Source organism: Notolabrus celidotus, chromosome 7 (assembly GCF_009762535.1).
Source record: "Notolabrus celidotus isolate fNotCel1 chromosome 7, fNotCel1.pri, whole genome shotgun sequence".
Taxonomy (NCBI): Eukaryota; Metazoa; Chordata; class Actinopteri; order Labriformes; family Labridae; genus Notolabrus; species Notolabrus celidotus.
Window position 1 is genome coordinate 4756797 of NC_048278.1, and position 24789 is coordinate 4781585.

Genomic DNA, 24789 nt, shown 5'->3' on the forward strand with positions numbered 1-24789 from the left:
TAGCATAAAAAGATTTAATATTCATACAAAGGTTACAGCTCACTTTCACCAGCTCTGAGAGGGACATCTGACAGGTACCAGGTGCTGCTGATCAGGTCAGTAACTACAGTCTGTCCACCTTCTCTCCACAGTGTTATCAGTCACAGTCGGGGGGGTCAGGAGGTCCACTGACAAGTCCAGGATCAGACCCTGGCGTGAGACAACATGTGTCTCCTCTCTGCTGCTTAGTGAAAACTCAGATGAACTTGCAGCAGGAGGAGACGGAGCTTCTGCGTTATGATGACTTTAAAGCTGCTGCTGTCAAAGGTGGAGAGCATCTCTGAGAGCGAGAGCGCCTCCTGCTGTGTGCAACGTGGAGTGGAGTCAGAGCGTCAATAAAAACACGTTCTTAAAAAAACTTCAGACAACATGAAAGTCGGCATCGTAAAAAAGTTTCCTCTGTCCTTTAAACGCTCTGCAGAGACGTCTGAACATGTGCACGTAGATATATAAAGACCGGCTGCAGCATGGAGGCTAACAGTGTGAAGACTTCAGTGTGTGTGTGTGTGTGTGTGTGTGTGTGTGTGTGTGTGTGTGTGTCCAGTCCTCTAACATTCAGCTCAGTCCCTGCGGCCCCCTTGCCTGCGGCCCACAGCCCGAGGCGGACTGCTGGTGAGTCCTGAGGTTGCAGATCCAGGCGAACCTCTTCCCGCACTGCTGGCAGCTGAAGGGTTTCTCCCCAGTGTGGACTCTCTGGTGTTTCTTCAGGTTTCCCGCCTCAGAGAATCGTTTCCCACAGGTGTCACAGTTAAAAGGTTTCTCCCCCGTGTGCACCCTCTCGTGGGCCTCCAGGTTGGACAGACCGGTGAACGCTTTCCCACATGCTCGGCACACATAGCTCTTCCTGCGCCCCTCACCGGACATCAGGCTGGCAGCCAGGCTTTTATTGTGGCGGGACAGGAAGCTGGATCTGTGCTGTGCTGGGATACCGATGCTGACGGAGGCTGAGGTGGATCCTCTGATGGGCGGAGCCTCTGAGGAGCCCAGAGGCCTGCAGGTGGAGCCGACACTGGGAGCTGTGGTCATCCTGCCGTGCAGTCGATGATACTGAGTGCTCCTCATCAGGGCGGAGGCTCTGCCCCACGGGGGCTGAGCGGCTGGAGTCTGCATCCTCAGAGGGGCGGACACAGACGGGCCTGCAGAGAGAAGAGGGACAGAATGAGGGACCATCTCACACAGACGGGACTCTCAGAGTCTCTGTCAGAAGGAACAGAGCTGTTCTCTGAGACAGAGGAGCTCTCTGATCTGTATTAGAGGTTCAGACACTTGAGGGGGGGGTCCTCACCGTGTGGTCTGGTCTGCTGGACCCTGGAAGGCTCGGCTGCACAGCTCGGTCCTCTGCTTAGTCTCACTGCGGCCCCCTGTGGAGGCTGAACCACATGTTGATCCTCACTCTCTACAATGATGACTCCGTCCTGCTCGCCTTCTGCTGAGTCATCATTAGAGAAAGAACAGGAGGGGCCCCCAGGGGCCGACAGGGACCCAGAGTCCGGAGCCCAGCGGGTGAAGAAGGTCTCAAGGTCAAACAGAGAGTACTCAGAGCTCAGAGGGTTCCTGCTCCGCTGCTCCGGGTCTGGGGGGGCATCTGGGAGCGCCAGCTGGACCGCCACTGCGCTGCATGGATCATGTGACATCACAGGGGTCGACTGAGGCGCTGCAGGCTGCAGAGAGGGGGGGGGGTTAATGACTCTCACAGGACAGATATACAGATATCAAACAACTTTACCACTTCACACCGCCGCCATCTTCCTCTGACATCACACCGCGGGGAGGTAGCTCTGAGGTGGTCAGGACCTGCTGGGTCAGAGGTCACAGGTGACTCTAACACGACCTGAGGTCACCTGAAGCCTCCTCTCGGTCTGGTTTTTGATCAGACATGAGATCAGGATGTTCTATCTCTCTGGTTCTTGGTCTGTTGGACTTGGAGGTTCAGGATGACTCGGGATCTCTTTGTTTGCTGGATCAGAGCCCTCAGGTGTGACTGATACTGCAGACATGCTGACACCTGCTCACAGACTCATCGTCTCTCTGCTTCAGATACTATACTCAGACTGACCACACCTCTCTGCAGCTCCTCACGTCTGATGGACCAGTCTGATTCAGATGTTTAAAGATGATCCTCAGGCTGTGAGCAGGAGAGTCCTGATCGGATGCCGCTGTGTGAAGGGACCTGATCTATAACCTGTAGATCTGTAACCTATAGATCTATAGGTCACAGATCTATAGATCTCCCTGGTGTCTGTGGGAGCGTTACACCCTGCGGTTAAGAAACACAGAGTGATGTCAGCTCTGTATCTGATGTTCATATTGTGTCACAGTCTGTAAGGTGCGGTTTGTAATAAAAACACAAAGTGACATGACGATCTTTAAATAAAGTTTAATGATGTGATAAACTTTAAACATGGAGCAGACTTTACAAAACTGTGACACAATAAAAACAAACATGAAGATCTTCGTCCTCACAGAGTTCATGAATCAGTCTGAGTTTAACAAAACGCTGAGAGCGTGCAGAGAGTCCGTCTGTCTCCACGTCACTCAGAGTCACACCTTTGTTTCGATCATAAGAACAGGATCCACACTGAGGCCACACTGGCCCTCTGTGCACACTGAGCTCATGAAGAGTCACAGCTGTGAGCCCAGGTGTTCGGTCTGCAGCAGAGGATGAGTCAGACGGACCTCTGAGCGTCACACTGAGGGAACACTTCAGCAGCGATCACCTGCAGGACCTGAACACTGAGTCCTCTGAGGAATCAGACTTTTATTTTGAAGGATGTGTTTTGATGTGGACTCATGGCTCTGCTTCAGCTCTAGGACTGTGTGTGAGGCTGGTTCTCTACGTCTCCTCATGATGCTCTGAGGTCACAGATCACGCTCAGGGTGGGGGCATCCGGCCTACGTCACCGGGTGGTGTCTCTTCTGGTGTTTCTTCAGGTTGCTTGGGTCTGAGTACTTCTCGGGGCACAGCGGGCACTGGTACGGTCTCTCCCCGGTGTGGATGTTCCTGTGGATCTTCAGGTTCCAGAACTGGCTGAACTTCTTGCCGCAGACGTTGCAGCCATATGGCCGCTCCCCTGTGTGTGTCCTCAGGTGAGACTCCAGGTTAGCCGGGGAGCAGAACCCTTTCCCACAGAACCTGCAGACACACACCCTCCTCTTAGCGGTTTCCTTCTGCAGGTCTGCTATGCTGTGCCTCCCATGAGCCTGAGCCGGCCTCTGACCCAGGTTCTGGACCTGAGGGGGTCCCTGTACCCGACCTATAGCCTGGACGGGGTTGGTCTCCTCTGACAGGTCAATAACAGGAAGCTGCTGCTGAAAGGACGCCAAGGCGTGGAAACCTCCAGAGCTTTCAGCGGCCAATCCACTCCCAGCACCGCCCGGCTCTGCTCCAATCAGAGCGTCCGGCAGGTAGGACAGAGGCGCGCAGTGAGGCGACGGCCCAGGAAGGCCGTCTGCTTGACAATAACCAACCCCCCCATTGGTCCACAGTGAAGAAGTACCATAGCTGACCTCTGAGAAGCCCCGTCCACTCTCCGGCAGGTCAGACAGCTGATTGGTGGACGTCTGCGTGGTTTCATCGAAAGGAAGAGCGGCTCTGAAGTCATCGGTGCTCGATTCCACCAGACCTGCAGAGTAAGAGACAGTGAGAGAGAGAGAGAGAGAGAGAGAGAGAGAGAGAGAGAGAGAGAGAAGGAGAGAGAGAGAGAGAGAGAGAGAGAGAGAGAGAGAGAGAGAGAGAGAGAGAGAGAGAGAGAGACATTAGTTTCAGTGTGTTGCACTTGACCTGTGATGGTAGGATCTGAGGACCATGTGGAGCTCTCCTGGTCCTGTGTGTAAACCAGCAGCAGGTGTTCAGGTAGCATCGGACTCACCCTCCTGGATGCTGAGGCCAGTCTGGCTCCGATCCCCCAACCTCACCTCCTCCCCCTCCTCCACCTTCACCAGCACCACGTCATCTTCCTCCTCCTGCACACACACACACACACACACACACACACACACACACACACACACACACACACACACACACACACACACACACACACACACACACACACACACACACACACACACACACACACACACACACACACGAAGAGAGGACAGGTGTGACGTTAGAGCAGACACACACTGAGCAACATCATCAGAGCTGAAAGAAACATGAAGAGACACAGCAGCGGGTTTCATGTGGAATAATCCAGTCTTGATGTTAGATTATCACAGATTACACAATACACTCAAGATTATTGAACTTCAGACATCTATCATACTGCTACAGGCTCAGACTGCTATAGACTGAGACTGCTATAGGTCAGACTGCTATAGGTTAAAGTGCTATAGGCACAGACTGCTATAGGTTAAACTGCTATAGGCTCAGACTGCTTTATGCTCAGACTGTTATAGGCTCAGACTGCTATAGGTTAAACTGCTATAGGCTTAGACTGCTATAGGTTAAACTGCTATAGGTTAGACTGCTATAGGCTCAGACTGCTATAGGCTTAGACTGCTATAGGCTCAGACTGCTATAGGCTTAGACTGCTATAGGCTCAGACTGCTATAGGCTTAGACTGCTATATGCTCAGACTGTTATAGGCTCAGACTGCTATAGGTTAAACTGATATAGGTTAGACTGCTATAGGCTCAGACTGCTATAGGTAAGACTGCTATAGGCTCAGACTGCTATAGGTAAGACTGCTATAGACTCAGAGTGCTATAGACTCAGACTGCCATAGGTAAGACTGCTATAGGCTTAGACTGCTATAGGTTAAACTGCTATAGGTTAAACTGCTATAGGCTCAGACTGCTTTAGGCTCAGAAGAGACGTCTGGTTGTCAAGTCTTCAAACAGTCCCGGGTGAAAACATTAAAACTGTAACTCTAAGTTTTGAGAGCTTAGTAAAGGGGCAGCGCCACCTGTAGGACAACTGTGAAAGAGCAACTAAGGCAGTGTTAACGGTTATTACACGCCAACACAAAGAGTAACTGTTTAAAGAACGATTACACCAAAATACTCCTTCATACATATTGGAAAGTTTTATTACAGCCGTATGTTCATGTGAATAAAGCACACAGTTTCTTCAGAGCAGGATATAAAGACAGAATCTTTATTTAACAGAGAAATGTACAAAGAATTCTGTCGGTCTCTGCAGAGACACATAATGGAAAAGGACACTAAAGGAAATAACCCTGAATACATGCAGAGCTGGTTTCAGCTCAGTGTCGTCAGTAAAATGTTACAGAGTGATGAGTCACTATAACCCCTCTACTATAAGCTCTAACTCGTATCAGCCACTTTCCAGATATAACAGCAAAGTTAAAATCACAGAAATGTACAAGCCGACAACAACAGACCAATCATCCGACTGGGAAGGTGTTATCAGCACAGAAACATACAGGGACAACAGAGACCAGAGAGCGATCAGAGAGCAGATAATATCTGTGAAAACACACACTGATGATTACAAGCCTGCACTCTCTGCCTGTGAAATATCAGCTTCAGGTCCCTCCAGGTAGAGGAGGAGAATATACAGGTGAGACCAGAGACAGGGACACCAGAGACCACAGACAGGGACACCAGAGAACAGAGACATTAGAGACCAGAGACAGGAGATATTAGAGAGACAAGAGACAGGGACATTAGAGAGACCAGAGACAGGGACATAAGAGAGACCAGAGACAGGGACACTAGAGACCAGAGACAAGGACACCAGAGACCAGAGACATTAGAGACTAGAGACAGGGACACCAGAGACAGGAGAGACCAGAGACAGGGACCAGAGACAGGGACACCAGAGACAGGAGAGACCAGAGAAAGGAGAGACCAGAAACAGGGACACCAGAGACAGGAGAGACCAGAGACAGGGACACCAGAGACAGGAGACATTAGAGAGACCAGAGAGAGGGACACCAGAGACAGGAAACATTAGAGAGACCATAGACAGGGACACCAGAGACAGGAGACATTAGAGACCACAGACAGGGACTCCAGAGACAGGAGGTATTAGAGAGACCAGAGACAGGGACACCAGAGACAGGAGACATTAGAGAGACCATGGAGAGTGACACCAGGGACAGGAGACATTAGAGAGACCAGAGACAGGGACACCAGAGACATGTGACATTAGAGAGACCAGAGACAGGAACACCAGAGATAGGAGACATTAGAGAGACCATAGAGAGTGACACCAGAGACAGGAGACATTAGAGAGACCGGAGACCAGAGACAGGGACACCAGAGACATTAGAGAGACCAGAGACAGGAACACCGGAAATAAGAGACATTAGAGACCAGAAACAGAGACACCAGAGACAAGGACATCAGAGACCAGGTACATTAGAGAGACAGGAGACAGGGAGACATTAGAGACTAGGGATGTCCCAATCCAATCATATAATCGGAAATCAGGGCCTATCACGTGGTTTCAGTCTTGATTGGAATCAGATATCTGCTCTCAGTCAAGGAACGGCCATGTATATTAAATATGGAGAGTTGAGTCAAAGTTAAATGTCTGTAAGGCATTCAGCAGATTCATTGATACCAGTGGCACCTTAACCACTCACTTCCAGGTAGTCATGTTTCATGACTCCATCATTTTCTTCAAGATGTCACTGACAAGAATAGAAACACTCACACTCTGGGTCATGGTGCAACACAACAAACACTTTCCCAGCAGCCTTTGCTTCCCAACAGCCTATAGCATAACTCCTGTAAGAATGATGAAGCGCATAAACTGAGCTCATAAACATGACGAACAGAAAAATACTCCCACAAGCTCCCACCGTCACAATATATATGTGCGTGTTTTTATTCCCATTATTTTTTATCAGATCTATAATATTTTAAACAAATGGGAAAAATAATAATAATAATTATATACCGTTATGTGGTGGTGCAGAGTCAGACTGTCTCATCTCCACACAGAAACAACGCATACAGCATGACATCACTTTGGTGCAGTGACACTATTGGTCTAATTATTTTCATCAATAAGAACATACACCTCCTTCTGTGAAGCCAGAGGAGGAGACTGAGAATTAGGTGTGAAGTTCCAAAGCACATTACTGGCCTTACTTTATTTATAACAGTATGGCACTTTTATTTGCTTGTTTCTTTAAGGGACATCCTGGATCTGTTTCTTTGGTCTTCTTCATTTTTTAAATGTACTGTGACGGCCGTGGGGGATTATGGGAGTATTGTTCTGTTCGTCATGTTTATGAGCTTAGCTCATGCGCTTCATTGCTGTTACAGGAGTTATGCTATGGGCTAGTGGGAAGCAAAGGCTGCTGGGAAAGTCTTTGTTGTGTTGCACCATGACCCAGAGTGTGAGTGTTTCTATCCTTGCCATTGACGGCTGTCTACTGAGAAACAGTTAATAATCAGCACCACTTGGAGGCGAGTGATGTATGAGCCACAGGTGTGAATTAAACTACAGATGAGTGTTGCAGCCTCTTTCCTGCTGCTGAACTAGCTACAGTTTTTTTAGAAGAATCAGATCAGGTCTCCGGCAGATAATCAAAATCAAATGACTCAGTCTTGGACTCGAGGCCAATAAAAACCTGATCGGGACATCCCTATTAGAGACTAGAGACGGGAGGCATTAGAGAGACAAACGCCAGGGACTGGAGACATTAGAGACCAGAGACATAAGGGAGACCAGAGACAGGAGACATTAGAGACCAGAGACAGAAGACCTTAGAGACCAGAGACAGGGACACCAAAAATAGGGACATTAGTGACAAGAGACTGGGACATCTGAGACCAGAAAGACTCAGCGGGACCCCTGAGGTGTGTGCAGGCAGAGAGGTAGCTGCAGAAGTGAAGTACATAAAGTTTACAGTTGAACTGAATAATCACTGATTCTATGCTTGATGCGGATCTTCCTCCCCCCCTTCAGTCTGGACACTTGCAGACATTCTCGGACCCAGGATAGATTTGTTGACGGTGCAGGTTTCTCCTCCAGGATCTCCAGGTTCTCTGTCGAGGCGGGCGGCTGCTGATTTGTTCTCATGTTGGCTTGTGTGCTTCCTCTCTATGTGCTTCTTTAAATTTCGCTTGTTCATCACCACTTGACAGACGGGACACTTTATCTGCATCACCGGCTTCACCCGGACCCTTTGCCCAGGTCTGCCCGGGCTGGTCGTCAGAGCTGGAGAGCCGGTTGAGGTGGCAGAGGACGCTGATGGCACCAGGTGAGCAGTGGCTGTAGTAGGTGAGGTGGAGATGTTTGTTGGAGCAGGGACAGGTGGTGTTGTAGTTTTGTGCTTCTGTTTGCATAACCCCAGGTGTTTGATGAAGTCTGGTTTGCGTGACAGAGTAGACTGGCAGTACACACAGTGATAATGCAGCTGTTTCCGGCAGCCCAGCCCACACCTGTGAATGGTATACCCTGAAACATGAGGAGGCAGAGTTATCACTGTGTTCTCTGAATCAAGCTGAACAGTAAGCTGCTCTACATGCAGACGCTCCGAATCCACCGTGGTCACGCTGTACCTTCATGCAGAACAGCCCGGTTGAAATGGTTCTCCAGGTGTGTTTTGACCTTGCTCAGCTTTGTGGGGCGGCACAGAGCAGAGCTGCAGAACGGGCAGTGGAAGCTCCAGCAGCATGAAGAGCATCGGCTCAGTTTGGGCAGGGATCGCCCGCGCTGGATCGTAATGTGCACCTTGGAGAAGAGAGCGCCTGATCAGTGAGCTGAACGCATCATTTCACAGATATAAATCAGGCCTTCATTAACATACAATCCTAATCTGTCCTGGATTTAGCTTCAAGAACCATTAAATATAAGCTCTATAGTAAAGTCTCTCACCAAAGGTCCACATGAAAGCTTTACAGATAAAAACGATCATCTCACATTACAGAAAGTAGTGAACACGAAACAAGAGGACTGTCTGATAACACAGGCGTTTTATGATTCAAACATTTAAACTCAGCTGACATGGTACGACTGTGAGACATCTCAGCTGATATGTTTTCATAAAGCAGGACCCTCAGTGTCTGTACAGAACAGAGCTTTAACATCTTTAAACACGTTCTAAATCCTTCTTCTGACCTACAAAGCTCTTCATTGTCAGACACCTTTGTATCTTAAAGAGCTCATAGCGCCCTATTACCCCTCTAGAACACTACGCTCCCAACATGCAGGCCTGCTCATCGTACCTAAAGTCTCTCAAAGTAGTATGGGAGGTAGAGCCTTCAGTTATCAGGCCCCTCTCCTTTGGAATCATCTACCAATCAGGGTCCGGGAGGCAGACACCGTCTCTACTTTTAAGAGTAGGCTTCAAACTTTCCTTTTTGATAAAGCTTATAGTTAGAGCTGGATCAGGCTTGGACCAGCTCTTAGTTATGCTGCTATAGGCTCAGACTGCTATAAGCTCAGACTGCTACAGACTTTGACTGCTATAGGCTTGGAATGCTATAGGCTTAGACTGCTATAGACTCGGACTGCTATAGACTTGGACTGCTATAGGCTCAGACTGCTATAGGCTTAGACTGCTATGGGCTTGGACTGCTATAGGCTTGGACTGCTTTGGGCTTGGACTGCTATAGGCTTGGACTGACACACTGGGATCCTGTCTTTCCCTCTCCTTGTCTCTTACTTTAACTCTTCCTGTCCCATTAAAGTTACTAACCATAGACCTTTCTGGAGTCCATGAGCTCCCTTGTCTTGTAGGTTCCTCTGGATCTCTGCTGCTGTGGACGTGCCAGACTTCAGCTGCTACAACTACTACTATCTGTCTCACCACTATCATCTCTCTCTCTCTTCATCTCCCTCTATCCCTCTCTCCAACACGGTCTCAGCAGATGTGTGTCTAACATGAGTCTGGTCCTGCTGGAGGTTTCTGCCTGTTAAAGGAAGTTTGTCCTTGCCACTGTAACTTGCTAAATGCTGCAAAGTGCTCTGCTCATGGTGGATTAAGATGAGATCAGACTGAGTCCTGTCTGTAAGATGGGACTGGATCTGATCCTGTCTTGATGTTGGGTCTTTGTTAATAATAGAACATAGTCCTCCTTGCAGGTTAGCGGGCTGGTTCCTCGTTGCTCTGGTGTAGTTGTTATATGTCAGTTTAACCAGAAACAGCTTAATTATGTTCATTTCTGATGTAAAGATGAACATTTTAGCATTGGGCTCCATTGGGACTGACTCACTTTTGGGGGCTGCCTCTAGTAAATACTGGATGAACTGCAGTTTTTGGGACTTCTGCATTGTTATTTCTCTTTAACACCAGAGATGAAAATGCAACAAAGAGTACAAGACACAAAGTTTCCTGCTTTAATAAAACCTTCAACACGCTCCTGTCTCACATCACCCAGAGACTGCTTCAACATCTATCCAACTTTATTTAAACACAGACTACATTCATCATAGTCAGAGGCCTACACTGAGTTAGTCATGACTAAATAACACTTCTGTTTCATTAGACAGATCAGGGTCAGTTTGTTCCTCAGGTGGTGTCAGAGGTGCCTCTCCACTGAGCACATCACAGGGAAACTACAGGATGTTTCATGACATTAAATAAAGAAAATAATTCACATTCAGTACTCACACTCTGATCATCATCCATCCCGTCACTAAAATGAGGTCCTTTGCTATCCGGTGCACTAGGTGGCGCTGTCACGGTCAACAAGGGTCCTTGAAATGCAGTCCCAGGATTGTGGTCTTGTGTCTGCACACACATGCTACTCGAAATTTCTTTAAGAGCCTGGCCCTGCGACGGAAACCCACTGTTAGTCATTTCAGCAGGAGTCTGTTCACGTTCCGATCTAACGACTCTAACCCCCAGATATGGCCTGTCAGTGACGCCCTGTCTATGGCTGCATCTCAAAGCTCTTAACTTCAGTCTCCTATCTCCTCCATCGAACGGAAGTAGTTACTGACCCGCCATATTAAGTTGCGTCTGAAAGCAGTTAACTCTGCTGGAGGAGAGAGGATGGAGGAGACTGATATGAGGAGCGATAAGCAAGGAGACACGATAGCAGACTTCACAGAAGTGTTTTCTCTGACAGACACGCCCCTTAAGGACGTCTCATTTCTCTAAATACAAAACTCCTTGTTTCCTCTGTCCTCTCGTTTCATTTCCTTGCATCTCTGGTGGGCGGGGCTAAGACATGAGTGAGCGAGGTGAGGATGGAAGTTAAGAGCTTTGAGATGTACCCTGTGACGCTCTGTCAGTGACCCTTTGTCAGTGACGTTGTATCTTGGACATGACGTAGGTGTGACGGGTCTCCATGAGATGCTGAGGTGAGTTTTCATAATGTCAGCGTTCAGGGATCTTAGGTTGAGAACAGTCTGTGGTGTGTCGGGGCTCTTAGAGTGCTTCAGGTGTGACGCAGAGACACAGGATAAAGCGCACAAACAAACAGACTCGTGGAGTTATTGATTTATTGATTAATCTGCTGAAGAACAATAAGAAGGTAACGTCTAATCCTTCAGTTTTACTGCAGCACTGACCCAGAACCTGCTCTCCGTCCTAACTCTGTCTTTAAAGGCCCTGGGAACCCAAATCAACAAAAACGTTCTACCTATGATATTTCAGACCATATGTAAATACTAAAAATGATGTAAAAATATTAGAACTCAACTTTGATCCATTTTTGAAATATGTTCAATTACGTTTTTTAACACGTTTGCACACTGCGTTTTAAGGGGACTGGTTTAACCTCTGCATGCACATACTACACTTCAGCCTCCTCTGCTCCGGGCGTCCCATGGTCCTGATGCCCCGGAGACTACGGAGTGATAAAACTAATAAATGATAGAAGTTCTGATTCTGAAGTATTTTGTGACTCAGCACTCAGAGACCATTGGAAATTAATCATTTTCAGATTCTGGAGTTTTGATGTCTTTAGATTCAGAGTCAGACGGCTCAAACATGCAGGCTGTGAATGCTCTCTTGACCTGTCAATCAAAGAGTTAGGCCACGCCCACACAGTCCTGAGAAATGCTCTGAACTGTAAAATAAGTTGTTTTGAACAGAGTTTTTTCAGAGTTATTGATGTTTATTTTCACTAAATTTTTTTTTGAAGCTTGATTACACATTTCATTGTGATTTTCTATGTGAATTTTAAATATTCCATTTACGTTTCCAGGGTCTTTAAAGGATAGATCAGCGCCTCTCACTCTCTCTTCTAATCTTCTGAAACCATCGATGTTAAAATAAAAGAGTGTATTGTTTTAGAGCACAGGTTTATAAAAGTATGACAGGACTGAAATGTTTACAGACTCGGTGACTGAAGAACCTTCAGCCTGCAGGTACATCAGATTTCTTCACACCTGACCATCATGTGAGTAGATATGTGTTTGAGTCAAAGGTTTCAACAGGAGGACATCATTTAACATCCTCATCATGGAATAAAGTCCTGACTCTGCTGCTGAGGCAGAAACACCAGGAGCAAGCAAACAAACAAACAAACAAACAAACAGGAGGCACTTCTTAAGTTAACTACGTGTTTAGCTGGTTGAAGTCTGTTTTGTGTCTTAATTGTTGTAGTTTAGATTCCTCTTTCTGGCTGAGCTCTCTGCAGGGAGGCAGCTCGTCTCTCTGAGATCACCTGTTTAAATTCATGTTTTTATTATTACTCTCTGAAGTGTCATTATTGGAGATAGAACGATTATCGGCACCGATATTCGGCATTTTGACGCATATCGGCATCAGCCTTTTTTTTTTTAAATCCGACAGCCGATAAGAGATCAATTTAAAACTGGGTTATTTTGCCTCTGATGCAGCCGCCACACCAGGTAACTCCAAGTAGAGCATACACCTAAACCAAAGTGAGTGCTCGGGTCGGAATCTTTCAAAATTCGCTAAATCACATGGCAGTAATGACACCATGTGCAGAAACCGAGCCTAGCTTGCGTTCCATTTCTCCCTGCAGTTTCTCATTGCAGGGGCCGAGCTGAGCCGTATCTGATGTGGCCCCTACAATTAATAGTGATTTAAAACTCATACAACCCCGCTTCAAAAACACTGAAATATCCCCATAAAAGAAAGATACGAAAGAATAACATTTTGGTTATATTGAAATTTTGGAGAAAGGGAGCTATTTATTTAAGGAGCTCCCTGCAAAGAGGTCTATTGTCTAAGATCCCAAAAAAATGTAACATGTCGCAAATCTGAAAAGCTGTTAAATAAACATATGCTTAAAGGCATTTAAACAACGTTAAGTGTTGGAGTTTGTACTATTCAAAATTTTGATGCCACTATTTCCCCTTTTACTGCAAAAGAATATCGTCTCCAAATATCGGTTATCGGCCTCCTTGACTACTAATAATCGGTATCGGCCCTAAAAAAACCATATCGGTCTATCTCTAGTCATTATGTCTGAACTCACACTCTGTTAACTGACTGTGTTTCAGGCACAGCACTGATCAGTATCCTGATGAGTCCACAGCTGAAAGCAGTCCCTCCGTCCTCCTGTTTGTTACCTGTGAGTCTGCTGTTTGAGGGTCTTTTTGGAGATAAAGGTCTCGCTGTGTTAAAGATGGAGCCTCGGAGCAATCCTGCTCCTCTGAGCTTGTTTGAGACATTAAACATGCTGCAGAGAGACTCTGCAGGCTGAAGGACAGACCGTAAAACCCTTCAGATTAACACGCTGCTAAAAACCTTCACCTGACACAAACACTGTGCAGGCCTGCTCCGGATCGACACGTAGAGGGACTACAGGGACCGTGTCAGACAGACTGGTGTCCTTCAGTCCCTGTGAGTCGTGTTTCTGTGAGAGGTGTGTTTATAAAAAGTGTTTCTGTCATTTCTTCGTCCAACCCCGAGTCTCTGCTGGATGATGACTCCTAGCAGTGTCCCTCAGGTGAAAGAGGAGAGCTGGTTCACGCCCCCTAGTGTCTCCTCAGTGTAGACTTCAGGGTGGCTCTTCAGCTGGTGAGTCTTCAGGTTCCTGATCCAGGCGAATCCTCGTCCACACATCCCGCAGCTGTAGGGTTTCTCTCCGCTGTGGATCCTCTGGTGCTTCCTCAGATTCCCGGCCTCAGAGAATGTCTTTCCGCACGTGGAGCAGCTGTAGGGTTTCTCCCCCGTGTGCACGCGCTGGTGGATCTCCACCTTCTTGGGTCGGTTGAAAGCTTTTCCACAGTAGCTGCAGAGGAACAGTCTCTCCTTGGTGCCTGTTCGATGGTTCACTCTGCTGCGAACCGGTTCGGGCAGCGGCTCAGGGAAACTGAAACCGGTCCGGTCGTTCACACCTGACGAGGTCGATGGGAAATCACCCGACGCCATCGAGTACGCACACGACCCCCTCTTTCCTCCAGCGTCAACCCGCGACCTCTCGTCAAAAAACTCCTCACTCAACAAGTAAGCGTTTTTATCTGCATCACACAACACGCCAAACTGAGAGGCGCTGCCGCCATCCCCGTACGGACGGTTTATCGCTTCCTGCAGAGAGTTTCTGCTCTCAGCAGAGCCAATCAGCTCACAGCTAAGGAGAGGGGAGGAGTCACTGACCTCCACTCCTCTGCTGCCCGCACACCTCCTCCTGCTGCTGCCGGGGGTCACACTCTGGGTCTGGGTCTGGGTCTGGTTCTGGATCTGGCTGGGGGTGGACTGGGTGTCCTGCTGTTGGAGACCAGGTCTCTGTTCTGCAGCTCTGGAGGGGACACACTCAACCACTCCTGAAGAGAGACGAGGCCAGAGAGAGAGAAAGAGAGAGAGAGAGAGAGAGAGAGAGAGAGAGAGAGAGAGAGAGAGAGAGAGAGAGAGAAAGAGAGAGAGAGAGGTTAACTTTACATTCATTAACTCTTTAACCTCTGTTACAAAGTGAAGAAGGGGGGCGTCCTGATCCTGATCCTAAACTATCAGACTGCAGCCGACCCTGGTAGAGCACCCGCTTGCAGGTTTTTAAGATCTACGACTCGTCTGTACTCACCATCATCCCTGATCAGCGACACCACATCCTCTTCCTCCTTCGACACTTTAACTCTCGAAATGTTCGCCTCCACCTTCTCCCCCTTCACCAGCGCCACCTCATCCAGCTCTGGATCCACCAGCTCCACATCCGAAGACTGCAGATGAAATCACATGAGACCACATTAGACCGGACTCAGGTTGTCAGGAGAGCAGGATTTCACACCCTGATTCTGGTTCAGACAGCAAACACTGATGCTTGTTTTGTGACCAGGGTTCTGAGTGTTGGTGACTCTGTTTCTGTGCAGGACTCTCTGCAGACAGTCTGCAGGTCTGAGTGAGAGCACAGAGACCTGCTCGCTCTCTGCAGCAGCTCTGGTTGATTGTTTTTATCTCTTTAGTGTTTTGGTTCTGTGGCACAGAAAAAAGGCAGTCTGAAGAACATGGAGTCAAAACGCATCGTGTGTCAGAGCCTACAGCTCTGCACTCATCCCGTCTGTCACAGTGAGTCAGGGGCCGAGGAGGACTGTGGTAAACTCACCTTTCTCTCTGCATGCTCAGAGTGGATCAGCTCAGTGCCTCCTGCAGCAGCTCCGCCCGTCCACACAACCACGTCCATCCGATCCCCAAAGCCCCCGTCTGTGAGACAGCAGAGAGGTCTGTTAGGGACTCAGAACACACATGATCCTCTTTGCTCTGCAGGAAGACAGAGAGAAGGAACTCTCGTCCAGAGTCATTTCATATTTAAAGAGTCTGTTAGAGACACTTCCAAAATCTCTCTCTCTCTCTCCAACACGGTCTCAGCAGATGTGTGTCTAACATGAGTCTGGTCCTGCTGGAGGTTTCTGCCTGTCAAAGGAAGTTTGTCCTTGCCACTGTAACTTGCTAAATGCTGCAAAGTGCTCTGCTCATGGTGGATTAAGATGAGATCAGACTGAGTCCTGTCTGTAAGATGGGACTGGATCTGATTCTGTCTTGATGTTGGGTCTTTATTAATAATGTATCGTATAGTGCGGTCTAGACCACTTTAGATTAACTTAAACATGAATGTAAACCTCATCAGGATGCTGAATGTTCACCTGCAGCTCACACCTCTCCCTCCTCTACCTGTGCTCTCCTCTGGGACTCACCTGTGCAGCTGGAGGTCGAGGCGGACTCCCGCAGCCGGTCTACAGCGGTGACCTGCACCCTGGTCCGGCTGCTGCTCCCCGCGGCCTCCCGGAGCCTCCTCTCGGCGTTGCCCCGCGCCATCTTGAGCTCCAGCAGGTGCAGCTTCCTCTTCAGGGCCCGGTTCTCCCGCTGACACTGGGACATCTGCAGGCTCACCACCGCGTAGTCATCGTCCACCAGCTTACAGATCTCCGCCACCGCCGCGTTAGCCAGCACCTCCATAATGGAGGCCAGCTGGGTCTGGAAGGCCAGGCGGCCCGACATGCTCCCCCAGGCGGGGCCCCGTCAGCGGCCGCGTCGCGTCACACGAGCCGGGAGTCTCCTCCGGCGGGAAGGAACCGAGAACCCGGTTTAAATGTTGAGGAGGGACAAAAAGAGCCGGGCTAAGGTGGCTCCTCTGCTCTCTACTCACCAGCTAAGACGACCCCCAGTCACTTCCGGTTCTTCCTTTGTTGTTGTCTTCTCCAGTCAGTGCGCGTGTCTGCCCCCTACAGGCCGCACGTGGTACTGACACCGAGGAGTGACACAGGTAGGTAGGTGGGTACAGGTACAAACTGCTTTCTTCTTCTTCTTCTTCTTCTTCTTCTTCTTCTTCTTCTTCTTCTTCTTCTTCTTCTTCTTCTTGGTACATTTGGAATTCATTTAGATAAACAATCCAACCAAAAGTTATGTTATTTATTGAAAAGGAAATTGGAATGGATTTAATTTTCACTTTTAACCATTCATGGATATCAGTCCAGAAGGTTTTCACAGTTTGGCATGAGAAGAAAACACGGTCCTTCGACTCCACTTCATTTTCACAAAGGGGGCATAAATTGTCTTAAATTTTAAAGCATACACAGAGTAATTCTTTAGAAGGATAAATATTGATCTTAATTTTAAAGTGTGTGTCTTTTGCTTTGGGTGGTAAAGGGAATGCGAGATACATCGTTTTTCCGATAAATTTTGGTCAATTTTGTGTAAAATATAATTCCTGTTCTGTCTACCTGGGAATAGTATTTCATTAAGATTATTTCTTATTCATTTATTATTTCATTTTTTTAAATCTAGGACTGACAATCCTTGAATGGAGAATGAAGGTAGTTGTGGAGCTATTCTTTGGTGTGTCATTATATTTTTTGTTAGGATAACAAATAGTTCGGGGAAGTGCTTTGTGGAGTTTAATAAAATTTGATTTGGGGGGGTTGAAATAATTCTTGCCACAGAATTGTTCATAATTCAGAAGATTACCATCTGTATCCATTAAGTCATTTACAAACCATATGTTTCTCTGAGGCCAGTCTGCATAGAATAAAGATTTGTTAATATATCTGCTATTCCACAGAGTGACGTTATGGGGTGAAAAGTTGTGTATGTATAACATCTTCCAGTATAACAGTATCTGATCACTGTTTGATCCACCTCATCCCTATCTACAGGCAGAAATTAAAATCTGCAAAGCCTGTAGTGAAGACAGTAAAGAAGTGGACGGACGAGTCAAGGGAGGAGTTAAAGGCCTGTTTTGACTGTACTGATTGGAGCGTCTTTGAAGCTGCAGCCACAGACATACATGGACTTTGTGACACTGGGACATCCTACATCAGTTTTTGTGAGGACCTGTGTGTGCAGACCAAAACATTCTGCACATTCAACAGCAATAAACCTTGGTTCACTGGAAAACCGAGGAAGCTCCGTCAGGCCAGGGACGGTCTGTCTAAGGGAATCAGGGCAGCAAAGAGGGGCTACTCTGAGAGGTTGAAGAAACAGTTTTCTGCCAATGATCCTGCGACAGTGTGGAGTGGTCTGCAACATGCCACCAACTACAGGAGACCATCCCCCCACCCTGAGGAGAACCCCCTTCTGGCTGAGGAGCTTAGTCTGTTTTACTCCAGGTTTGAAAAGGACCGTTCCACCACTCTCATTCCTTTCACACCCCTCACCCACCTCAATGATAAAGGACTACCTGTCCCCCTTGACACTCCCACCCCTCCCCTCTACACCCCCTCCATTAAGGGTCTGTGAAGAGGACGTGTGCCTGCTGTTCCAGAAACAAAAGACCAAGAAGGCTCCAGGACCTGATGGTGTGTCTCCCTCATGTCCGAGAGCCTGTGCTGATCAGCTGGTCCCCATCTTCACCAGGATCTTCAACAGATCTCTGGAGCTGTGTGAGGTCCCCTCCTGCTTCAAACGCTCCACCATCATCCCTGTCCCCAAGAAACCCTCCATCACAGGACTGAATGACTACAGGCCTGTTGCCCTGACATCTGTAGTCATGAAATCCTTCGAACGGCTGGTGTTGAGCCACCTGAAGGACATCACAGGACCCCTGCTGGACCCCCTGCAGTTTGCCTACCGAGCAAACAGGTCTGCCGAGGATGCAGTCAACATGGGACTGCACTACATCCTACAGCACCTGGACTCTGCAGGGACGTACGTAAGGATCCTGTTTGTGGACTTCAGCTCAGCGTTCAACACCATCGTACCTAACATTCTCCACCAGAAGCTCTCCCACCTCTCTGTGCCAGCCCCCACCTGTCAGTGGGTCTCCAACTTCCTGACAGACAGGGCACAGCAGGTGAGGCTGGGGAGTATCACATCCAGCACACGGACAGTCAGCACTGGCTCCCCTCAGGGGTGTGTGCTCTCCCCACTGCTCTTCTCCTCTATACAAACGACTGCACCTCTGGGAACCCCTCTGATAAACTCCTGAAGTTTGCAGACGATACCACCATCATCGGTCTCATCCAGGATGGTGATGAGGCCACACACAGACGGGAGGTGGAACAGTTGGTCCTTTGGTGTGGCCAGAACAGTCTGGATCTGAACCCACTCAAGACTGTGGAGATGACAGTGGACTTTAGACGAAACCCCCCTCACCATCCTCAACCACATTGTGGCTAGTGTGGACAACTTCTGGTTCCTGGGATCTACTATCTCCCAGGACCTAAAGTGGACCTTCCACATAGACTCAATCAGGAAGAAGGCACAGCAGAGGCTGTACATCCTCAGACAGCTCAGGAAGTTCAACCTGCCCCGAGAACTGCTCATCATCTTTTACACCTCCATCATCCAGTCTGTCCTGTCTCTCTCCATCACTGTTTGGTTTCCCTCTGCCTCCAAACGTGACAGGCACAGACTGCAGCGCACAGTCAGGTCTGCAGAGAAGATCATTGGAGTCAGCCTGCCCTCCATCTAGGACTTGTACCAGTCCAGGACCAGGAAGCGGGCCAGTAACATCTCTGCAGACCCCTCACACCCTGGACACTCACTTTTCAAACTCCTCCCCTCCGGTCGGCGTTACAGAGCTCTGTACACAAAAACATCCAGACACAGGAACAGTTTCTTCCCCCAGGCCGTCACACTGATGAACACTTAACACTGTGTCATAAACCAGCTACTCATCGACAGAGCCATCTTCATCCTTGCACTATTGCACATTATTATGTTTGTCTATTGTTTCTTTTTATTGCACTTGTGCTTTTTGTACTCATATATATACTTTTTATTAGTACTTGATTTCTAGTGTTTGTCTATTTATGTTTGTACAGGGAGTACGCAAAAAATACCGGAGTCAAATTCTTTGTATTCTTGAGATACATTGTGAATAAATTTCTGTCTGATTCTGATTCTGATTTGTTTGTGAAATTCTGACAGTGAAACAGATCATTTTTTAATAGTGTAGTCTGCTGTCAGCAGAAACGTCAAGCCTCCAACTTTGTTAAATATATGATTTGGGATCCATGTTCAAGTGTTATTGTCCCTGGATGATCTCAGTCTGTGGTTCCAGTCTTCTCCACAGACTGCAGATCTTTAGTGAACACAATGTTTGATGATCTAGTTTTACCGTAATGATCATAAAGTATTCACTAAGTCGCTCCTCATTTAATGTGCGCGTTTACTCTGCTTTTTACGGTAAAGGAAGACCGGTAACCGGAAACACTCTGTGTGTGTCCGTGTTTCTGGTAGCGGACTCAGAGGGTCCGGTCCTCAGGAGGACTCCAGCTTGACTATCTGTGCGGTGCGGACAGGATGGCGGGCTCGCTGGACTTCCAGACCCAGCTGGCCTCCATCATGGAGGTGCTGGCCAACGCGGCGGTGGTGGAGATCTGCCAGCTGATGGAGGACGGCTTCTCCTCCCTCAGGATGGAGATCTCACGGAGCCAGCGGGAGAACCGGGTCCTGAAGAGCCGGATCAGGCTGCTGGAGGCTCGGTCCCGCCCGTCTCTGGTGGTCACCTGCACCCGGACAGGTGAGCGTGCACCACCTTACTCTGATCTGCTGGGTCAGGACGCAGACTGCAGAACCTCAGGTGATGTTAAAGGAGCAGTCTGTGCTCTGTGTGTGTGTGTGTGTGTGTGTGTGTGTGTGTGTGTGTGTGTGTGTGTGTGTGGGTGGGTGGGTGGGTGGGTGGGTGCGCGCGTGTTCATGCGTGTGTGAGTGAGAGGAAAGAAACCCACAAGACTTTAGATCCACTCACGAACCCACGAGGAAGACTTTATACTGTATTATTACAGGAGACGGAGGATCGACCTATGATCCAGCAGCACTGCAGACACAAAGTGACGCACCTTTAAGAGCATGTAGTAACCTAAGACTCCTGTGATCTCTTTAAACAGATCAGCTGAAAGAGGGAACCGTCCAGACCTGCAGACAGGAGAGGTCAAAGGTCAGTGCTGCTCTCAATCAATCAATCTTTATTTGTATAGCAACAAATCACAACAAATGTTATCTCAAGGCGCTTTTACACACAGAGCAGGTCTAGACCACTCTATGTCAAATTATGAACAGAGACCCAACACCAAGACAGGATAAGACTCAGTCTGACCCCACCTTAATCCACCATGAGCATTATACCTCACAGTATTTAGCTAGTTACAGCGGGGAGGAAAAACTTCCTTTAACAGGCAGAAACCTCGAGCAGAACCAGACTCATGTTAGACACATCTGTTGAGACCGAGTTGGGTCTGAAAAGAGGGATTGAGGAGAATAAGAGAGAGAGGGAGCGGTGATAGTGATGAGACGAGTAGTAGTAGCTGCTGCCGCTGGAGTCCCGCACGTCCGTTTCAGCTGGAGTCTGGAACGTCCACAGCAGGAGGACGTCTACGGCAGCTCAGAGGAACCTACGAGACAAGGGAGCCCAGGGACTCCAGAAAAGTCTATGATTAGTAACTTTAATGGGACAGGGAGAGTTAAAGTAAGTGATGTGGGGGTTTGGGGGAGATAGGATCCCAGTGTGTCAGTATGTCAGTTCCCCTGGTAGTCTAAGCCTATAGCAGCATAACTAGCTGGTCCAAGCCTGATCCAGCTCTAACTATAAGCTTTATCAAAAAGGAAAGTTTGAAGCCTACTCTTAATCTCAGCTTCATCAACTCATCAACTCATCATCATCATCATCATCATCATCATCATCACAGAGGATCCAGGAAACAGGAGCATGCAGGAGGGTCCCGTCAGCTCCATGACCCTGACTCCTGTTTGTGTTTGTCAGCAGCTGGTGGTGGCAGAGCAGGGGGCAGAGCCACACACGGTTGTAATGGAGCAAGGGGTTGGGCCACATCTGGTTGTTGTGGAGCAGGGGGCGGAGTCACATCTGGAGATGATAAAGAAAGAGAGTGAGGAGGAGGAGCTGAGCAGCTGCAGAGAGGACCATCAGAGTGCTCCTCCCAGCGGCAGCCGTAAGTCTCATACACTCTGTCTGTCTGTCTGTCTGTCTGTCTTTCTGTCTGTCCATCCATCCATCCGTCTGTCAGTCAAATCCTGATATGAAGAAATCTGAGCTTCAGAGTCTCTCTCTCTCTCTCTCTCTCTCTCTCTCTCTCTCTCTCTCTCTCTCTCTCTCTCTCTCTCTCTCTTCAGGGGACCCGTCCACCCTCTCTCCAGCTGCAGACGTTGACCCCCCTCCCACTGTGGACCAACAGACCCCTGCAGGCAAAGAGGACCAGGACTCTGTCAGAACTGATGGGCAGGGTCAGTACTGTGACCCTGCACACCTGATTCTCTGTGGATCTGGTCCTCACAGAGTCCATGTGACTCAAGACCGGGTCAGAGAGGAGGACCAGCACGCTGTGGACCTCAGAGAGCCTCTGTGTGCTGAGTCCATCAGGAACAAAGACCCTGATGAAGAGGAGGTGCTGATGAAGACTCTGGACTCCCTGAAAGGTCTTTGTGCAGCAGACTGGAGGGGGTCAGAGGTCAAAGAGGAGGGTGCGGGGTCAGTGTGTGTGGACTCCTCCTCCTTTGACGAGCTCTTCTCCTCTCTGGATGTTGCTCACTCCTTGACGGCTCCCCGCTCTTCAGACCAAGTCCTGGACCCGGAGGAGCCGTTGTCCTCCTCCACAGTCCAGCTCCTCAGCAGCTCCCTGTCAGGCCCTGCCCCCAGCTCCTCCCTCTATAACTCCTCCCCCTCCTGCAGCTTGCAGCGAGCATTCAGGTGTCAGCACTGCAGCCGGGTCTTCTCCTCCAGCAGAGACCTTGTGGTGCACCAGCGCTACCACACCGGGGAGCGGGTCTACACCTGCCTGGTGTGCAGGAAGCCCTTCATCAGCCCGCACCGGCTGAGAACGCATCAGCGCGTGCACACGGGGGAAAAACCCTTCAGCTGCTCTCACTGCGGGAGGCGCTTCTCACAGTCCTCCCACATCAAGAGACACATGAGCGTGCACACGGGCGAGCGGCGCTACAGCTGCAGCCTGTGTGGGAAACGCTTCTCTCAGGCTTGCAGCCTCAAGGTGCACCAGGCGGTCCACACTGGGGAGAAACCGCACCGCTGCTCCCAGTGTGGGAAGAGCTTCTCTCTGCTGGGAAACCTGGTCCGCCACCAGAGCGTCCACAGCAGCAGGTGAACTCTGAGGACACCAGGAGGGACAGAGGGGGGCGGGGCTTAACAGGACACCTACGGGTCTTTGAAGAGCGAGGAGAGTCACACCTTTTAGGTCCTCATTACGTGAGTTGTCCCCTGACAGGAACCTTGCAGACCTCTCAGGTGTTCTGGTCTCAGGTGTGTTTCTGTCCCTGGGGTCAGACTGCTCACAGCCTCCTCTCTTGTTTTTAATCCGTGATGTTTAACCTCTGGTGTTTGAGCCTCTTTGATTTTAACGTCTTGATGGTTTTTAAACGTCCTCTTCTCTCCTAGTCTTCACGTCTCGTGTGAACTTGTTGATGCTGAAATAAACTTTAGAATAAACTTGCCTCGTCCTTTCTGTTTGTGTCTCTTCTGTTTTCGTAGCATCCTCAGGTCCCGGGACTCCATGGTTGGGGTCTTACCTGGAGAGACTGAGTACAGGTAAAGAACAGAGTCCTGCAGCTGTCAGCATCAGACGGATGCTTGTCACACCTGTATGAACCTTCTTAAACATGAAACACTTACAGACCCTCACCCTGTCCTCACCTGTCGTCAGTTTAACAGTAAGCTTCTCTGTAACAGGAAGTCCTCCCCCGTTTGCTCTGATGGATTAGAGTCTGCAGGATCTTGACCTTCAGCGTGATGTGCTCAGAGTTGGTGAGTCTCAGGTGATGGATGCAGGATGTTTAAAGAGAGAACAGAAACAGGTGTTTGGATCAGTTCAGCATCACCTGACACTGAAAGGCCCAGGTCCTGGTCCTGATGACCCTGATGGTCTTGGTCCTAATAGACTCATCCTAACTAACCCCTCCCCAGTGTATGCCCAGATAACATAATCTGCCCTCCCCTCTTCACTGCCCCAGATCCTGATGGTCCTGATGGTCTTGATGGTACTCACCCCCTCCCCAGAGTACACCTGGAGTCCTGTGTCACTCTCTGATGAACACAAAGTTTATTGATGTTTGTTGTTGTTTGTAGTTTTGTTTGTTGTTTGTATTAGAATAAAGTCTGAACTTCCTCCCTGTGATGTGAGACCTCTCATGTAAGTCTGAGCACTGAGGGGTGACTTACTGACTGATGATCACATGAAGCCTCAAATTAAGCCTGCTGCTGAGGGCTGATGCCCAACAACAAACCCACGTCATCAGAGCGCGACTCTCAGAAACATCCCAGCCGATCCCAGCAGACAGGCGTCGGTGTGTTTGATGTCCGCGGTCACACAGAGGCGCGTGGATCTGATCACCGCCGCGCCCCGCAGCCGCATCCCGCCGCGCGCACAGCTCCCCGCGCACGCACAGCCACGCACGGACACGCACAGCTGGCGGTGATGGCGGACTGTGTCGGCTTCCAGGCGCAGATCGCCTCCATCATCGAGATCCTGGCGAACTCCGCGGTGATGGAGATCTGCAAGCTGGTGGAGGACGGGTACGCGGCACTGCGCGTGCAGATGGAGGAGGAGCGTGTGAGGAGCGAGCAGGAGAAACGAGGCCTGCGGGACAAACTGCGGGACGTTGAGGTGAGGATGAGGAGCTGCGAGAGGAAGATGAGGAGACGGAGTCAGCACGCGCTGCATTTCAGGGCGACGGCAGGTAAACAGGAGGGGGGATCTGACACAGAAACACAAGTGCACACGTGCACACACGTGCACACACACATCATTGAAACAGACAAACATTTAACACACATGTGCACACACACACACGCACACTTGAAACACACATAGACATGTGCACACATACACACACACACACACACACACTCTGGAAACACGTACACACATAGCACACACGCACACACACAAACACACTTGAAACAGAAACATTTAACACACGTGTACACACAAACACACAGCACACACACACACATACTTGAAACAGAAACATTTAACACATACACTTGAAACACATACAC

General features: G+C 49.1%; 2 protein-coding genes across 7 annotated transcripts in view; one reads left to right on the plus strand and one right to left on the minus strand.

The window, feature by feature from the left end:
• On the minus strand, nt 1–16560 carry LOC117815683 (zinc finger protein 853-like). Of its 2 annotated transcripts, XM_034687549.1 has the most exons (8): nt 16019–16554; nt 15430–15527; nt 14911–15046; nt 14490–14656; nt 3909–4002; nt 3547–3662; nt 1325–1700; nt 1–1175 (listed from the first exon to the last, which is right to left on the minus strand). In XM_034687549.1, exons 1-8 carry the CDS (start codon nt 16320–16322, stop codon nt 595–597), a joined length of 1872 nt encoding a protein of 623 aa, XP_034543440.1. In that variant the 5' UTR covers nt 16323–16554; the 3' UTR covers nt 1–594. The 2 variants fall into 2 exon arrangements, with proteins under 2 accessions (XP_034543440.1, XP_034543441.1); XM_034687550.1 differs by lacking the exons at nt 1–1175; nt 1325–1700; nt 3547–3662; nt 3909–4002 and adding exons at nt 6738–8422; nt 8527–8698; nt 10581–10742 and having other exon boundaries at nt 16019–16560.
• Nucleotides 16258–24789, plus strand: part of LOC117815686 (zinc finger protein 16-like) — a 13283-nt gene continuing 4751 nt past the window's right edge. The window contains exons 1-5 of one of the 5 annotated variants that reach the window (XM_034687552.1): nt 16258–16587; nt 19956–20286; nt 20654–20703; nt 23263–23319; nt 23461–24467. In XM_034687552.1, coding sequence (XP_034543443.1) covers nt 23999–24467 — 469 coding nt within the window. In that variant the 5' untranslated portion in view covers nt 16258–16587; nt 19956–20286; nt 20654–20703; nt 23263–23319; nt 23461–23998. Of the gene's footprint in view, nt 16588–19949; nt 20347–20653; nt 20704–21525; nt 21713–21893; nt 23232–23262; nt 23320–23460; nt 24468–24789 lie in introns of those variants that run through there. The other 4 variants (XM_034687554.1, XM_034687555.1, XM_034687556.1 and 1 more) reach the window with 4 other exon arrangements.